Here is a 16,056-nt window from a genome sequence, read left to right as displayed (position 1 = left end):
ACCCGCCCACCCACCCAGAGTTCCTAACAAGAGGAAAGAAACGATGGGGGCACACATATATTCCTTTGTAAAACTTTTAATGGGAGGGGGGTGGTTTTTATGGGGACTGCCATAGCGAGAGAGCGCTGGAAGGGTTAAACCCGAGGCATCCAACGCATGCTGTTCATTTCTGATCAGGGAGACTTGGGGAGGGGGTGGAAGGTGGGGGGGGGGGGGTGGGGGGAGGCGGTAGAACAAGGTGGGATGTGAATTTGGGTAGGTCGTGGGGGGGAGGTGGGGCTGGGGGGGGGGGGCTGTCTCGCTTTAAGTGTTGCCTCCTTCCCAGTGACGCCAGGCGGCACAATTAGAGGTGAATGTTTCATTATAGAGAGAGGGAGAGAGAGAGAGAGAGGCGAAGAGTGGGGGTTGAGAATTGAAGCTTGATCGAAGAGTACCAATATCTCAGACTCTTCCCTCTTCCAAAGTGGGTCGCAGCAAACAATAGGACAATGATTTACTACCTAAATACAGCGGATTTAAGACGTTGCCGAGCTCAGAGCAGCGGGGCTGCAGTGCCAACACTCATCCTCATCTGATTCCGCTCCCCCCCCCCCACCCCCTTCCTAAGCTTTATTTGAGAGAGAGAAAAAAAACTGGGGATTTAAACAAGAGTTCCATTTCTCTCTCTCTCTCTCTCTCTGTCTGGCAGCCCTCAAGCCAAAAATTGATCGGACTTTCTCTTTTCTGTATTTTTGCATCGAATCCGAAAAGGAATGATCCCTCAGAAAGGTCCCAGCAAAACCCAGCGGATTATAATTTTTATACAAGACTGGACAAGTGAATTCTGAATCGATTTCTTGTTTGTGAGGCGGAGAGTGTGCTGAAGGGGGAAACGGCTCACACGCAATGTTGCTGATGGGGATTTGTTTAATCTTGACACTTATTGGTAAGTACCCAGTTATCTTTAATCGAGAGGGTGCAATAAACAGTTTTTATGGTGCACTCAATGCACATGAAGGGACATCTCGAGCAGGACTCTTTTGCAAAGCATCAGATGTTTACACTTGCAATTTCATGTTGCTTTCGCATTTAAGAAGTGGCTGCCGTCACATCAGCAGGTTCATCTGGGTTACTTTTTTGTTAAGTTGGAGCGGATAGTTAATATATTTCTAAAAGAAAAATTATTCCTGTTTTAATTGTCCCAATTCCACAATTTTTTCCTGACTTTTTCAGAAAAAAAAGATCTTCAACTTTTAAAACAATCCGCAACTTTTCTTAATCGCGAAAGATTTTGGTAAAATTAAAAATTGCTGGAGATGCACATTTGGGATTATTTGCGCCAAGCGATCGAGTCCTTGCCTCCTATTAAGATACGAAGAACTTTACTGGGGCGTGCTGGTGTTCAGAGCCAGCCACGGCTGAGAGAGAAACGAATGTGCGTTTGAATGGGACAGAATTATCTCCAGGATATTAAGATCGACTTTCCCCCATCCCCACATGAAGCGATCTCACAGCGTTACAAAGACACGGAGGGACTGAAAATATTTTTAAAAGATGCTAGAAGTAAATTGTTGGACTCGCCTTCTGCTCTTTGTGATGAGAATTGGGCTATTTCTTTTTAGATATACGTGTGTGTGTGTGTGTGTTCCTATTATGTGTGCAGGTATGTTAAGGATGAGCCAGCGTATGTTCAAAGGTGCGTGTACAAGTATGTAAATGTGGATAAGTATGTGTGTCATGGTTTGAGAAAGTGTTCAAGTACCCGTGCGAATGTGTATTTATGCGTGTGAATGTGTTAATGTGTGTGCGTCTGGGCGTAAGCGTGTGAAGTGTTAATGTGTGTGTGTGAATGTGTCAGTGTGTGTTAATATGCGTTAATGGTGCAAATGTGTTAATGTGGGTGTGTGTGCGTGTGCGTGAGCCGGTGTGTATGTGAGTGCGTGTCATTGTGTATTTGTGCGTGAGTATGTGTTAATGTGTGTGTGTGTGAATGGGTATATGTGAATGTATTAATGTGTTTAAGTGTATATATGTGTTAATGTGTATACGTGTGTGAACAGATAATGTGTGTGTGAATGGGTATATGTGAATGTATTAATGTGGTTAAGTGGATATATTTGTTAATCTGTATATGTGCGTGAATATGTGTTAATGTGTGTGTGAATAGGTGTGAGTATGTGAATATGTGCTAGTGTGTGTGAATAGGTGTTAATGGGTGTGAATATGTTAATGGTGTAAGTGTGTGTGGTGTAAATGGTAGATGTGTTAGTGTATGAAAATGTAATGTGTGCGTATGAATGTATGTATGTGTGTTTAACTACATATGTGTTTAAACATGTGTATGCATATATGAAGTTGTTCATCATTTAAAGAAATCTAGCCCCAGGTAGCAATTCCCATTTGAGCTCCTATCCCTTGTGTCTCATTTTGTGAATTTATTTAGCATTATTGCCTATAGCCTACCTAAATTAAGATATATTAAATATCTAACTAATAATTACACATAGTTTAGACATTGCGGTGATTTTTAAAGATCAGCATTGATTGTTGTGAGGTGATATAGGGATGGGAATCTGTTGAATTTATTTAATTTTATCCTTTTATTCAAAATATTTACCATGAGCGTGACAATGCGAGTGTGATGCACTGTGAAGGGTGCAGAGTTGGATGCTTGGTGCAGAAGGAGTTAATATGGCGCTGCTGGTTTTATCCCTTTCTTTGAGCTGTCCCTCTGTCAGTCTCTGATTTAAATGGGAAATGTGCCAGCTATCTGTTTTAAAGCGCAACAGGTCTTATTAACTGGACTGACTAACTAACTTATCCACTAACTTATCCAAATCAATAGTTAAAAAAAAACACAGAAGGAGAAGCACCCAGCAGCAAGTTAGTCAGAATGGGCAGAGTGTGTGGGGTTTGGGGTGGGGGTTTTTTTTTAAGATTCACACATTGCTTTAGCCTCAGAACCCCTGAATCGAAAGGAAGAAGGTCTGGCAAAATTGCTAATGCTGTCCACAGCTTCTGACTAAACAGTGTGTTTCCAGCTCTGCAGCCTTGTATTTCAGATTTCCAGCATTTGTAGAGTCTTATAGATTCGCAGGATTATACCATGCAGAAGAAGGCCACTCAGCCCATCGTGCTTCTGCTGCCCCGCTGAAAGAGGGAGGCAAATGTGATGTAGGAAGAAAACTTCTTCACCCAGTGAGTGGAATGCACTGCCTGGAAGTGTGGTGGAGGCAGGTTCAATTGAGACTTTCAAGAGGGCATTAGCTGATTATTTGAAAAGAAACAATGTGAAGGGTTAGGGGGAAAAGGCAGGCGGAATGACACTAAGTCATGATGCTCGTTTGAAGAGCTAGTGCAGACACAAAGGGCCAAATGGCCTCCTTCTGTGCTGTAGCAATTCTGTGATTCTTCAAGCTTCCTGGTGAAATTTCCAATCGAATGTGCTTCCATTACACAGTGGCACAGTGGTTAGCACTGCTGCCTCACAGCTCCAGGGACCTGGGTTCGATTCCTGGTTTGAGTCACTGTCTGTGCAGAGTTTGCACATTCTCCCCACGTCTGCGTAGATTTCCTCTGGGTGCTCCAGTTTCCTCCCGCAGTCAGAAAGATGTACTGGTTAGGTGCATTGGCCATGTTAAATTCTCTCTCAGTGTACCCAAACAAATGCCGGAGTGCAGCAACTAGGGGATTTTCACAGTAACTTCATTGCAGCATTAAGATAAGCCTACTTGTGACATTGATGAATAAATAAACGAAAGATTTCCAATCAGGCAGTGCATTCTAGATCATAATAAATCATTGCGAAACAAAATATACCTTATTTCTTCTGATTTTTTTACAAATCCTTTCCTAAATTAAGCAAGCCTTTAAAAAGGGGACATTTGGAATGAAGGAGGTCACAGTCAGAATCATATTACTAGAATAAAATTATGTGCTTGTTTTGACTGAAAGAATGTCATTTCGAGGCATAACAGGCGTGTTGCTGAACTAGTCCCACTCCACAGGAATGTACTTGTTCAATAAATTGTTTTGTAAACGTTGTTGTTAAAGTTGAACTCACTATTGGTGTTATGCCTGTTGCATAAGATCAGTCAGTAAGTGGGGTGTGTGTCCAGTGCTTTAACTTACACGATCAGTGCAGACAGTTGTGGGGCGGAGGGTGGTGTTGGCAGTGAGCTGAGATGATTAGATGGGGCGTCACGTAAAGAGGTATCGCCTCTGCTGGAAAAAAACAAGAACACTTGGCCAACTGTTCATTGCCTTCTGCCAAAATCAGCGATACTGTGACTGTGGTTCACTGTCTAATGTACTGTTGTGTCACCTGGAGCATTGCTACGTACTCCTGAGTGATAACATAATGATAGATAAATGAGACTGCTACCAGCAATAATAACACCCCCCCCCTTTAATTCACAGGGTTTTTACCTCAACCTTTACTCATCAAACTTTGTATAGAAGAGTCATGATTACCCCAAAACAATGATAGGAGCACACGTTCCCATGTAGATTCATATTGCTGATTGGGAGATGCAGAGAGAGAGTGGTAGGGCAGTGGGATTGTTCTAGCAAAGAGCTGGCACAGGATAACTAAATGGGCAGATATACTCCCTTCTTGACCAAGTTTCTAAGTCACCTAACGTACCTGGGAGACGCTTGAATAGAAGACAAATCTGTGTTTTAAAAGCTGTTTTCCATTAGGAGTCCACTGAAGGTAAATCAGATTGTGGAAATGGGGAGGGGGGATTGCAGATATGCCATGAGACAATAAGAAATTAAGAAACAGGAACTGAAGTAGGCCATTCAGCCCCTTGAGCCTGCTTGACCATTCAACAGGATTATGACTGATCCAACGTTCCCCATTTCCACTTTCCTGCCCTTGCCCCGTAACCCTGGATTCCCTTACTGATCAAAAATCTATCTATCTCAGCCTTAAATATACTCAAGGACTCTTCCCCCTCAGCTGTCCGTGGCAAAGAATTCTAAAGACCCGCAACCCTCTGAAAAACCCACAGCTCCTCATCTCAGTTTTAAATTGGCGTCCTTTTATTCTGAGACTGTGCCTCTGGTCGTACCTCTCCCAGGAGGGGAAACATTCTCTCAGCATTTACTGTATCAAGCCCCTCCTCTATGTTTCAATGAGATCACCGCTAAGTCTTCTACATTTGGATTTGGGGTTTTCTATTTCACAACAGTGCAATTATTAATTCTCCGTCAGTGTGATGCACACTGAAATTTCTCCCTTGTGATTTCCTCCCTGTATTCGTTAACCCGTTTCAGGTCAGCCCTCATCCTCAGGACAAGAACAGAGAGGGAGTGAGCAGCACGAGACAGATCCTTTAAAAACAAAGCTGGAAACACTCAACAGATCCAGCAGCATCTGTGGAGAGAAAACCCGAGTAACAGTTTTTGGCCAACGAGCCTTCTTCAGAGACACAAACACCTTATGAACAGGAGCAGGCCAGGGGTGGTGGAGTGCACAGGCAGAAAGTAGGGAATGTGATCAGATGGACGGATTAAATGGCCAAAGGGAAGAGAGTCAAGGCAAAAAGGGATGATATTGGGACAAGTAAAAACAAAAGGAGGGCCCACCAAAGGTAAATGGTTACAGCTGCATAGCAGAGAGAGAAACTCGCTAGTACTGCTGCCTCGCAGCGCCTGGGACCCGGGTTCAATTCCCGGCTTGGGTAGAATCTGCATGTTCTCCCCGTTTCTGCATGGGTTTCCTCCGGGTGCTCCGGTTTCCTCTCTCAGTTTAAAGATGTGCAGGTTAGGTGGATTGGCTAGAGGAAATTTTGCAGGGTAGTGGGGATAGGCTAGATGTTTGGGCTGGGACAGATGCCTGCATGGGATTGTTGTCAATGCAGACTCGATGGACCGAATGGCCTTCTTCTGCACTGTAGGGATTCTATGAAGTCAGGACATGTTCTGGTTTCAGACTGCACAGTTGTTAGCCACCACCTGCCCACCCCAACTTCCCCAGTGTGACCCTAGGGTGGCCACAGGGTGGAGCCCGCAGTGCCTAACATATTAACCTGAACTTTGCTGAAAATTGAACGTAGAGCTGAATGGATCTGATCCCACATTCATGGCACTTGTATAACTGAACATGCATTGTACCTGCCAATACCCCACCCCAGAGCAGTGACCCCATTGTAGCAATCCCTAAGATCTTGTGTATTGTAGTTTGACAGGATAGAGGGACTATAAGCAAAAGCAGCTGCTTAATAACACGGCGATTGTAATGTTTATTGGGGTTAAGACTCTCGAATAGAGACACATTTCTGCGGTACATCATTATTAAACTACCAATAGAGAGAAGGCTAAGGTAAAACTAGAATCAACATTCTAACTGGAATCCATGTACAGGACTGCAAACTCTCCCCCTGCGTACTTAAGGCAGTGCCCAGTCAGACATTACATCACACTGTGATGCCACCATTGTCTCACCCAGGAAAACATACTTTCTTCATTAAAATGTCAGTCAAATGTTACTCCAGTAGCTTGTGTGGTAACAGTGTGTCTCCTACACTGAAATCAGTCAAAGTCTCGGTGCATTCACTGATGCTACTTTTCAAGGACAGGGATGCTTTATGAGGATTTAACGACTATGTACATTCCCTTATTTCACCCCTATGCTCTTTCCATTGACTTTACAAACAGACATATTCAAGCTTGTCTCACCTAATCATCACTGCTCAACATGCCTCATTCATTCCAGCTTTGAGTGGGCCCGTTCTATGGGCCTTTTATGATTTCACCCAAGGCTCCCCGGTGTATGAAGAAAGCTTTCAGTCCCAGAGACTCTTCTCTAAATGAAACACGCTCACTTTGAAGCAGATATATCTTCCCCGTGCCCAAAGTTTAAAGCAAAATCTTTAACTGAACTCTTGTTGGTTTATAGTGGCAGTTTTGTAAATATTGCAGCTTCAGACAGATATTGTACCCTGGAGCTTTTTGACGTCGTAACCCAGTGATTGAATAATCACCTCTTAACTCGCTGTCAACCTTCTGTACACCATCTCTCACAGCAGAATCTAGAGGGAAGAAAAAGTTTCACTTTGACACATCAAATCATACACCACAGGAAGAGGCCATTCTGCCCCTTGTGGTTGTGCTAGCTCTGTGATAGTGCACTCCAGTGGGCACTACCTCCCCTCTCTTTTCCTTGCAAATTTCTCCTTTGCAACTATTCAAAGGTTGCTTCCACCAAACACCTTGTCAGGCAGTCATTTAAATTTCCTATTGGATATTTAGCCACTGTGTACCTTTTCCTCCTCTCTGATTCTTTTATCAATTACCTTAGGGTTGCGTCACTCTCCAGTTATCAACTCCAATCCCTGATGTGCTCACCTGCCCCTGCCCAGTGGAAACTATTTCTCACAGGTCCACTCTGCCATGGTTTATGGTTCTGATAATGTTGTAATTATATTCTATGATATATGATACAGTGCCAGGTTTAACTGTACATTCCTCAATGCCCTGCATTGTTACAATCCCAATGCCAGTCATATCAGTTACTGCTGGGACAGGTGATTGACAGAGGTAGAGGGCAGCACGGAGGTTAGCAATGCTGCCTCACAGCACTAAGGACCTGAGTTCAATGCTGCCAGTTGTAGTGTGTACCATCTGCAAATTGCACTGCGGCAATTCACCAAAGATCCTTAGACAGCACCTTCCAAACTCAGTACCACTTCCATGTAGAAGGACAAGGGCAGCAGATACATGGGAACACCACCGCCTGCAAGTTCCCCTTCAAGCCACTCACCATCCTGACTGGGAAATATATCGCCATTCTTTCACGGTCGCTGGGTCAACATGCTGGAATTCCCTCCCTAACGGCATTGTGAGTCAACCCACAGGACGTGGACTGCAGCGATTCAAGAAGGCAGCTCACCTTCTCAAGGCAACTAGGGATGGGCAATAAATGCTGGCCAGGCAGCGACGCTCATGTTTCACGAATGAATCAAAAATGACTGTGCAAACTCCGCACATTCTCCCTGTGTCTGCATTGGTTTCCTCCAAGTGCTCCAGTTTCCTCCCAAAGATGTGCAAGTTAGGTGGATTGGCCATGCTAAATTTCCCCTCAGTTTCCCAAGATGTGTAGGTTAAGAGGATTAGCAATGGGGTTACAGGGAAAGGGCCTGGGTAGGATGCTCTGCTGGAGAGTCAGTGCAGACCCGATAGGCCAAATGGCCTCATTCTTCACTATAGGGATTGTATAATTCTAGGAAAAGACAAGAGGATTTTTGGTGCTTACTTAGAATCATTACAATGGCTATACCACAGGATGCTTTTCAGCCCATTATGTCTGCACTGCCCTTGCTCTGTAACCCTGCCGCTCTTTTTCCCCCGAGGTAAATATCATATTCTCTTCTGAAAGCCACCATTGATTCTGCTCCCACCATACTCTCAGGTAGTGCATCCCAGATCCTAGCCACTCGCAGAGCAGAAATGTTTTGCCTTTGGGCGGCATGGTAGCACAATGGTTAGCACTGCTGCCTCACAGCTCCTGAGACCCAGGTTCGGTTCCTAGTTTGGGTCACTGTCTGTGTGGAGTTGGCACATTCTCCCCATGTCTGTGTCGGTTTCCTCTGGATGCTTCGGTTTCCTCCCACTGTCCAAAGATGGTGCAGATTAGGTTGATAGGTTGGCCATGCTAAATTAACCCTTGGTGACCTGGGATGCTTAGGTTAGAGGAAGTGGCAGGGTAAATATTTGGGATAGGAATCGTTATCGGTGCAGACTCGATGGGTCGAATGGCTTCCTTCTGTACTGTAAGGTTTCTATGATTTCTTTGGCTCTTTTGCCATCCACCTCAAATCGGCGTTCCCTGGTTGTCAACCCTTCTGCCAACAGGAACAGTGTTTCTCCATTGACTTTGTTCCAACCCCCCTCATGATTTTGAACACCTCTATCAAATCTCCTCTCAACTTCCTCTTTAAGGAGAGCAACCCCAGCTTCTTCGATTTACCCACTTAACTGAAATCCCTCAAACAATCCCTCTTTTCTCTATAAAGGATTGGCAGTGGTGGGATTCGAACCCACACCCCCGCAGAGTCTGGAACCTTAATCCAGGTCTGACAAAGGGGAATCCAAAACATTGGCTCTGTTCTCTCTCTCCACGGATGCTGTCAGACCTGCTGAGATTTTCCAGCATTTTCTGTTTCTGTTTCAGGTTCCAGCATTCACAGTATTTTCCTTCAACTGAAATCCCTGGTCGTTGGGACCATCCTTTGGGATCGTTACTGCGCCCGCTGTGTAATGTCTTCACATCCTTTCTAATGTGGTGCCAAAACGTGGACACAACACTCCAGTTGTGAATGAACCAGTTTTTGTAGGAATTCACTTTAACCTCTCTGTTTGTGTTCTCTATGCCTCTATTTGCAAGGATCTTGAGTGTGTTACTTACCATGTTCTCAATTCTTCTGTGATTTGTGCATACATCTCACCAGGTCCCTCTGCTCCCAACATTCTCGCTAAAATGGCACTATTTGTTTCCTCTCCTCATTCTTCCCACCAAGATATGTTGCTTCACACTTCCCTTTGTTTTATCTGCCTCATGTCTACCCATTCCACCAGTCTCCCTGTGACATCTTGGAATCTATCACAATCCTCCCCACAGTTCACAATACTTCCAAGCTTCATATCATCTGCAGATTTTGAAATGATGTCCTCTACACTAAGGTCTATCTCATTGATATTTGTTAGAAGGACCAGGGATCCTAATTTTGACCATTGGGGAATTCCATTCTGGACCCTCTTGCACTCTGAAAAACAGCCATTCGCCATTATTCTGTTTACTGTCAGTCAGCCAACCTCATATTCCTGCTCTCACTGTCCATTTTATTCCACAACATTCAACTTTGCTGACAAGCTGACTATGTGACGTTTTATCCAATGCCCTTTAAAAGTCTATGTACACCACATCAACCACATGACCCTCATCAACCCTCTGTAATGTTTCAGCAATAAGGCTCCAGTGTGTTTGCTAAACATGGTTTTCCCCTGATAAATCTGTGCTGCCTTTCCAATCAAGGTGTTATGGTGGGAAATGGAACAATTCCTCTTTCAGACATCCAGGAATCCAACACAGGAACAAGTGAAGTTCTCTAAATCAATGCCAGTGAGGAGGAGGGCCAGGCAAAATTGAGACCGTACCTGGAGTATTGTGCGCTGTTTTGGCCCCCTTATTTGAGGAAAGATGTGATGGCATTGGAGGCAGTTCAGAGGCGGTTGATTCCAGAGATGAGGGATTTGTCGTATGAAGAGATATTGAACAGTTTAGGCCTCTGGTCTCTGGAATTTAGAAGAATGAGAGAAGATCAAATTGAAGTATACAAGATGATAAAAGATATGGATAAAGTAGGCATGGAATGGATGTTTCTTCTTGGGGGGCATTCTCGGACGAGAGGCCACAGTCTTAATTTAAGTTGGGGTAAAACTACTTCTCCCAAAGGGTTGTGAATCTGTGGAATTTGCTACCCCAAAGTGCAGTGGGTGCTGGGACAATGAATAAATTTAAGGAGGAGTTAGACAGATTTTTATTTGGTAATGTGTGGAAGGGTTATGGGAAGAACACAGGAAAATGGGGATGAGAAGTATATCAGCCAGGGATACTCATGTCCCATGGATGAATTTAGAAAAAGGTAACTGTGTTACAGGCATGGTCCTGTACTGCTGCAGTGGTGGGCATGTGCCCAAGCCTCACACTATGACACATTGTTGGGGCAGAGTAGAGGGAATTTCACTCTGTTCGAATGGCGGAGCAGACTGAATGGCCTAATTCTGCTCCTGTATCTTATGAACTTATGGTCTTCTTGCATCACAGGAACCTTGCTATTCCCCAATATGCAGGCTGCAAAGAAGGTGAAGCTGGGATACCAGGCCAGCTGAGGGCTCGGGGGGAGGAGATGGTGAGAGTGGGAAGGCAGGAGTAACTGGTGGTGGAGAACCACCCTTTTTAACGATAGAGTGCACACTCAGGAGATACATTTCCTTTCCTTTGCTTTGCTTCTCCTTTTTGGTGGCGACTTTCACTAGCTTGACTTCTCTCAGAGAAGTCTCAGAACCGATCACAGTGGGCATGGTCAGACACTAAACGCTTTTGAAAATTGGCCTGAAAGAGGGTTTCTGGCCCTCGGTCTGTATCAGCAATGGGCTTCATGTCTTGTTCACACAGGAGTCTTGCATCAGTAGACGTGAACTTAACCAGCGTGGCTTGTGGTACAAATTGGAGGCAAACTGAGCATGTGCACCCTGCATTGGGCTCTTCGGCACTCGTTTTCCACGACACAGTTTCGAGACTCCAGCAGCAGGAACTCCTCAAACCAGGGATGGGGCAGCTGGGTGCAGAGTGAAATTCCCTCTAATCTGCCCCAACAATGTGTCATAGTGTGAGTCTGGGCACATTTTCACTACTGCAGCAATACAGAACCTTGCCTGTAACACAGATACCTTTCTCTAAATTCATCCAGGTATCCCTGACTAGGTCACCAGTTATTGCCCATCCCTAGTTGCCCTTGAGAAGATGGCGGTGAGCTGCCTTCTGCAACTGTTGCATTCCACAAGGTGTAGGTACACTCACAGTGCAGTTAGGGAGGGAATTCCAGGATTTTGATCCAATGACAGTGAAGGAACTGCGATATATTTCCAACTCAGGATCTAAAATGTAAAGTTTAATTATTTGTCACAAGCAAGGCTTACATTAACACTGCAATGAAGTTACTGTGAAATTCCCCTAGTCACCACACTCCGGCGCCTGTTCGGGTCAATGCGCCTAACCAGCACGTCTTTCAGAATGTGGGAGGAAACCCACACAGACACAGGGAGAATGTGCAAACCCCACACAGACAGCGACCCAAGGATCAAACCCAGGCTCCTGGCGCTGTGAAGCAGCAGTGCCAACCACTGTGCTACCATGCCTTCAGAATGACTTGGAGGGGAACTTGCAGGAGGTGGTGTCTTCAGATATCTGCTGCTCCTGAAGCTGATAGTGGTGGTGGGTTTGGAAAGTGCTGCCAGAGGAACCTTGGTGAGTTCCTGCAGTGCATCTTGTAGATGGTACACACAGCTGCTGCTGTACATCAGTGCTGGAGGAAGTGAATGTTTGTGGAAGGGGTAGCAATCCAGCGGGGCTGCTTTCTCCTGGTTGGTGTCGAGCTTCCTGAATGTTGTTACAGCTGCGCTCGTCCAGGCTAGCGGAGAGTGTTCCATCGCACTCCTGACTTATGCCTAGCAGATTTTGGCTGATCTATTTAATCACTTGAGCTGCTCACTGCAGAGGAAACCCTAGCTGCTCTTGTGGCTCATGGAATGTGCTTTGAAACAAAGCAAAAGACCCCAGTGGGGTATTGGAGGGTCAGTATTGAGGGTGACAATTTGAGGTTGATTTAAGATGGGCGTGCGTATGTGTGATAGAACAGGGTAGGCACAAGACTCCAGCCAACAAGAGAGTGTCTGAATCTTAGGAGTGCTTTCATTCATTGCTTGTTATCTGGAGTTTATTCAGCTTATTGACCCCTGTAAGGCACCTTAGCATGATTGAAATCTGTTGCGTAATTAATAACTTGGAACCAAATACTGCTGATGGACAGACAGCTCCAAGCATTTGGTTGGCTCCAAAAAATTTTGCTTACGCCCAACCCAGACGTGGTAAGCCACCTCATTTGACAATAGATCCCACTGCCCTCTCTCAGATAGAATGTCGTTAGTTGTCTTGTCCAATTCGCACTGCCACACTAACTGTGACTGGGACTGTGATTGCACTGACGCACTATCGTTCCATGGGTCTCAAAACTCTGGAGCTTCAACTATGATGGGCCAAATGGCCTAATTCTGCTCCTATATTCTATTGGGCAAAGTATTAAATGCAAGTTTGACACGTTACAAAAGATGAATTAGGGCGGCATGGTAGCACAGTGGTTAGCACTGCTGCTTCACATCCTGGGTTCGATTCCTGGCTCGGGTCACTGTCTGTGTGGAGTTTGCACATTCTCCTCCTGTCTGTGTGGGTTACCTCCGGGTGCTCCGGTTTCCTCCCACAGTCCAAAGATGTGCGGGTTAGGTTGATTGGCTATGCTAAGAAATTGCCCTTTAGTGTCCAGGGATGTGTAGGTTAGAGGGATTAGTGGGTATAATATGTAGGGCTTGGGTGGGATTATGTTCGGTGCAGACTCGATGGGCTGAAGGGCCACTTTCTGCTCTGTAGGGTTCTATGATTATTAATTTAGAATGCAGCAGCACGAGGAGTTTACACTATTGAAACAAACCAAAGAGCAACTGGAGGGAAACCTATTCTTACTTACATCGGAATTTTGCCTTTCATGATGCGTGCGTGAGTTTGGCATTTCTCACCATTCTGCACCCGATTCCGCAATCTCTCCCCCCCCCGATTCGCCCCCATTCCACCTTGGTCTGCTGACCGATTTGAGTCAGTATTCATCTCCGATTGGCAGGACTAGATTGCAGAATCCCATCTGGTTTTTAAACTTCAAGCTCAATGCCACCTGTGTATTCTTTTCCCCCATTTAGTTTGCCCCAGTCCCACCCGCTTCAACCTCCCTGACCCACGCACTCTGACCCTTCACCCGGAGTTATTCTTTTGTTAATTTGTTCTCGGGATCACTGGCAAAGTTGGCATGTTAAGAAGTCTGACAACGCCAGGTTAAAGTCCAACCAATTTATTTGATAGTGAACTCACAAGCTTTAGGGGTTTGCCCCTTCGTCAGGTGAACGGAGAGTTCTGGCCTCAGGCGGAGCATATAACAGCACAGACAGTTTACAGATTACTGATTAGAATGCGAGTCTTTACAACTAACCTGCTATTCAAGTCTTAAAGATGCATCTTTAAGACTTGAATAGCAGGTTAGTTGTAAAGAGGTTAGTTGTAAACGCCTGGACAGAGTGGGCATGGGGAAGATGTTTCCATTAGTAGGAGAAACTAGGATCCGAGGGCACGGCCTCAGAACCCTACGGAACCGAGATCAGGAGGAATTTCTTTAGCCAGAGGGTAGTGAACCTGTGGAATTCATTGCCACAGAAGGCTGTGGAGGCCAAGACATAGGGTATTTAAGACTGAGATGGATAGGTTCCTGATTGGTAAGGGGATCAAAACTAATGGGGAAAGGTGGGAGAATGGGATTGAGAAGCTTATCAGCCGTGATTGAATGGCAGAGAAAACTTGATGGGCTGAATAGCCTAATTCTGCTCCTATATCTTATGATCACATGGTCATTTTCTAACACTCCTGTGAAGCACCTTGAGGACATTTCACTGCATTAAAGGCGCTATTTAAATGAAAGTTCCAGGGCTCCACTGCAAATTTGCTGCCATTGAGACAAGGTCAGCGTCTCAATGACTGGGATGATTTGCAAAAAGGCAGCTCCATCCTTGCTGGATTGCATGTGTGTAAACTCAGTAAAAATATATTTAGCGTAATGACAGAAGAGCAGAAACATGTCAAGTAGGATGCCAATGGAGCGGTAAATATGGATGTTAAACTGCCCTTTAATTCATTCATAATTATTCTCTTCATTAACCCTGTATTAATATATTTATTTCTTTGTCTTATGGCGAACGTTACTACAGTTATCATGGACCTTCCAGACTTGCCTACTGGTGGGATCTTCCAGTCCCGCCGAAGTTGTCCCCCCCCCCCCCCCCCACTGCCGGTTCTCCAGCAGTGGGACTTTGGCAGGACTGGCAGAGTGGAGTTGGAAAATTCTGGCCCATGTTTCAAATTTCCGTGAGAGTATTAAAACAAGCTTTAGGAACATCAGACTGCTGTCCAGCTGCTTATGTGATTCCTCCGCCTGCTCTCACTTCCACACCCCACCAAACCACCCCCCACCCCCCAAACCCCACTCCACACCCTTTGTGAGGTTGATGGCACCCTGTCCAAGGATCATCGATCGTGAAGGTGCCATGAAAATGCAAGGCGAAAGGGATCAAGGGATATGGGAGGAATCAGGATACTGAATTCAATCATCAGCCATGATCAGAATAAATAGTCTTGAAGGGCCTAATGGCGTACTCCTGTTTCTGGTTTTTATGTTTCAATGTAAGATTTTCTTTTCCCAAACTTCTCAGTTTACACAGACAACATTCATCTGCTCCACACCTGAGCCTGGCAATCTCTGTATATTAAAAATTTTATGTATTAAATTGAGTTATAAGGAGAGGCTGGATGGACTGGGACTTTTTTCTCTGGCAGATAGGAGGCTGAGGGTGATCTTATAGAGGTCTATAAAATAATGAGGGGCACACATCAGCTAGAGAGTCAGTATCTTTTCCCAAAGGTAGGGGAGTCTAAAACTAGAGGGCATAGGTTTAAGGTGAGAGGGGAGAGATTTCACACAGAAGTGTCTGGAACAAGCTGCCAAAGGTAGTATTTTGTCTTTTGAAAAGCATTTAGACAGTTACCTGGGTAAGATGGGTATAGAGGGATATGGGCCAACTGTATGCAATTGGGACTGGCTTAGGGGTTAAATAAAGGGCAGCACGGACAGGTTGGGCCGAAAGGCCTGTTTCCATGCTGTAAACCTCTACGTCTCTAAAAAGAGGCCAACCAGGGTATGGTGAAGTGGACACTTGCCATCCCATGTCCCCTCCTCTGGTTCTCGCCTTGTCACTCGTGACTCCAGCCCACCTGTCCTGCGTGTTTGCAAAGGCACAGCAGAAATACTGTGAAAGTGCAGCATTGCAGGAGAGAAGATTGCCACTTGCCAGTGAACCTGCTGCTCAGTCAATATTCATTCAGGACATTCGATTCCATGATCGATTCAGAGAAAACTGTCATATCCAGAAAATATTCACAGTTCAAATGCATTTGTTCAAAACCAACTTGGATACTTGGTGAAGGAACAGACATTGGCTTCTGTGGTCAAATCATCATTGCGTCTAGGAGCAATATGTCTAATTAATAGAATCTTACATTTAAATATATATATATCATACAGCCAACATTGCTCCAAGCTGTACTCATGAAGAGAGTAGGGAACCTTCAACAATGACTGCCATCTGCTGGGCATTTCCATAAATGACACTCAAACTTCACACATTCAGTAATTGGCTTCT

The 16,056-nt window shown here is 45.1% G+C and overlaps 1 protein-coding gene across 2 annotated transcripts in view; it reads left to right on the top strand.

Moving 5' to 3' along the window:
* Nucleotides 1–674: 674 nt before the first annotated feature.
* gfra4a (GDNF family receptor alpha 4a) overlaps nucleotides 675–16,056 on the top strand; it is a 207,705-nt gene continuing 192,323 nt past the window's right edge. For both annotated transcript variants that reach the window (XM_080194898.1, XM_080194828.1), the window contains exon 1: nucleotides 675–925. In XM_080194898.1, the coding sequence (XP_080051024.1) occupies nucleotides 886–925 (40 nt within the window). In that variant the 5' untranslated portion in view covers nucleotides 675–885. The remainder of the gene's footprint in view (nucleotides 926–16,056) is intronic.

Source organism: Carcharhinus amblyrhynchos, chromosome 1 (assembly GCF_965287045.1).
Source record: "Carcharhinus amblyrhynchos chromosome 1, sCarAmb.v2.hapA, whole genome shotgun sequence".
Lineage (NCBI taxonomy): Eukaryota > Metazoa > Chordata > Chondrichthyes > Carcharhiniformes > Carcharhinidae > Carcharhinus > Carcharhinus amblyrhynchos.
Note: the sequence above shows the minus strand (reverse complement) of the source record. Positions and strands in the feature narration are given on the sequence as shown.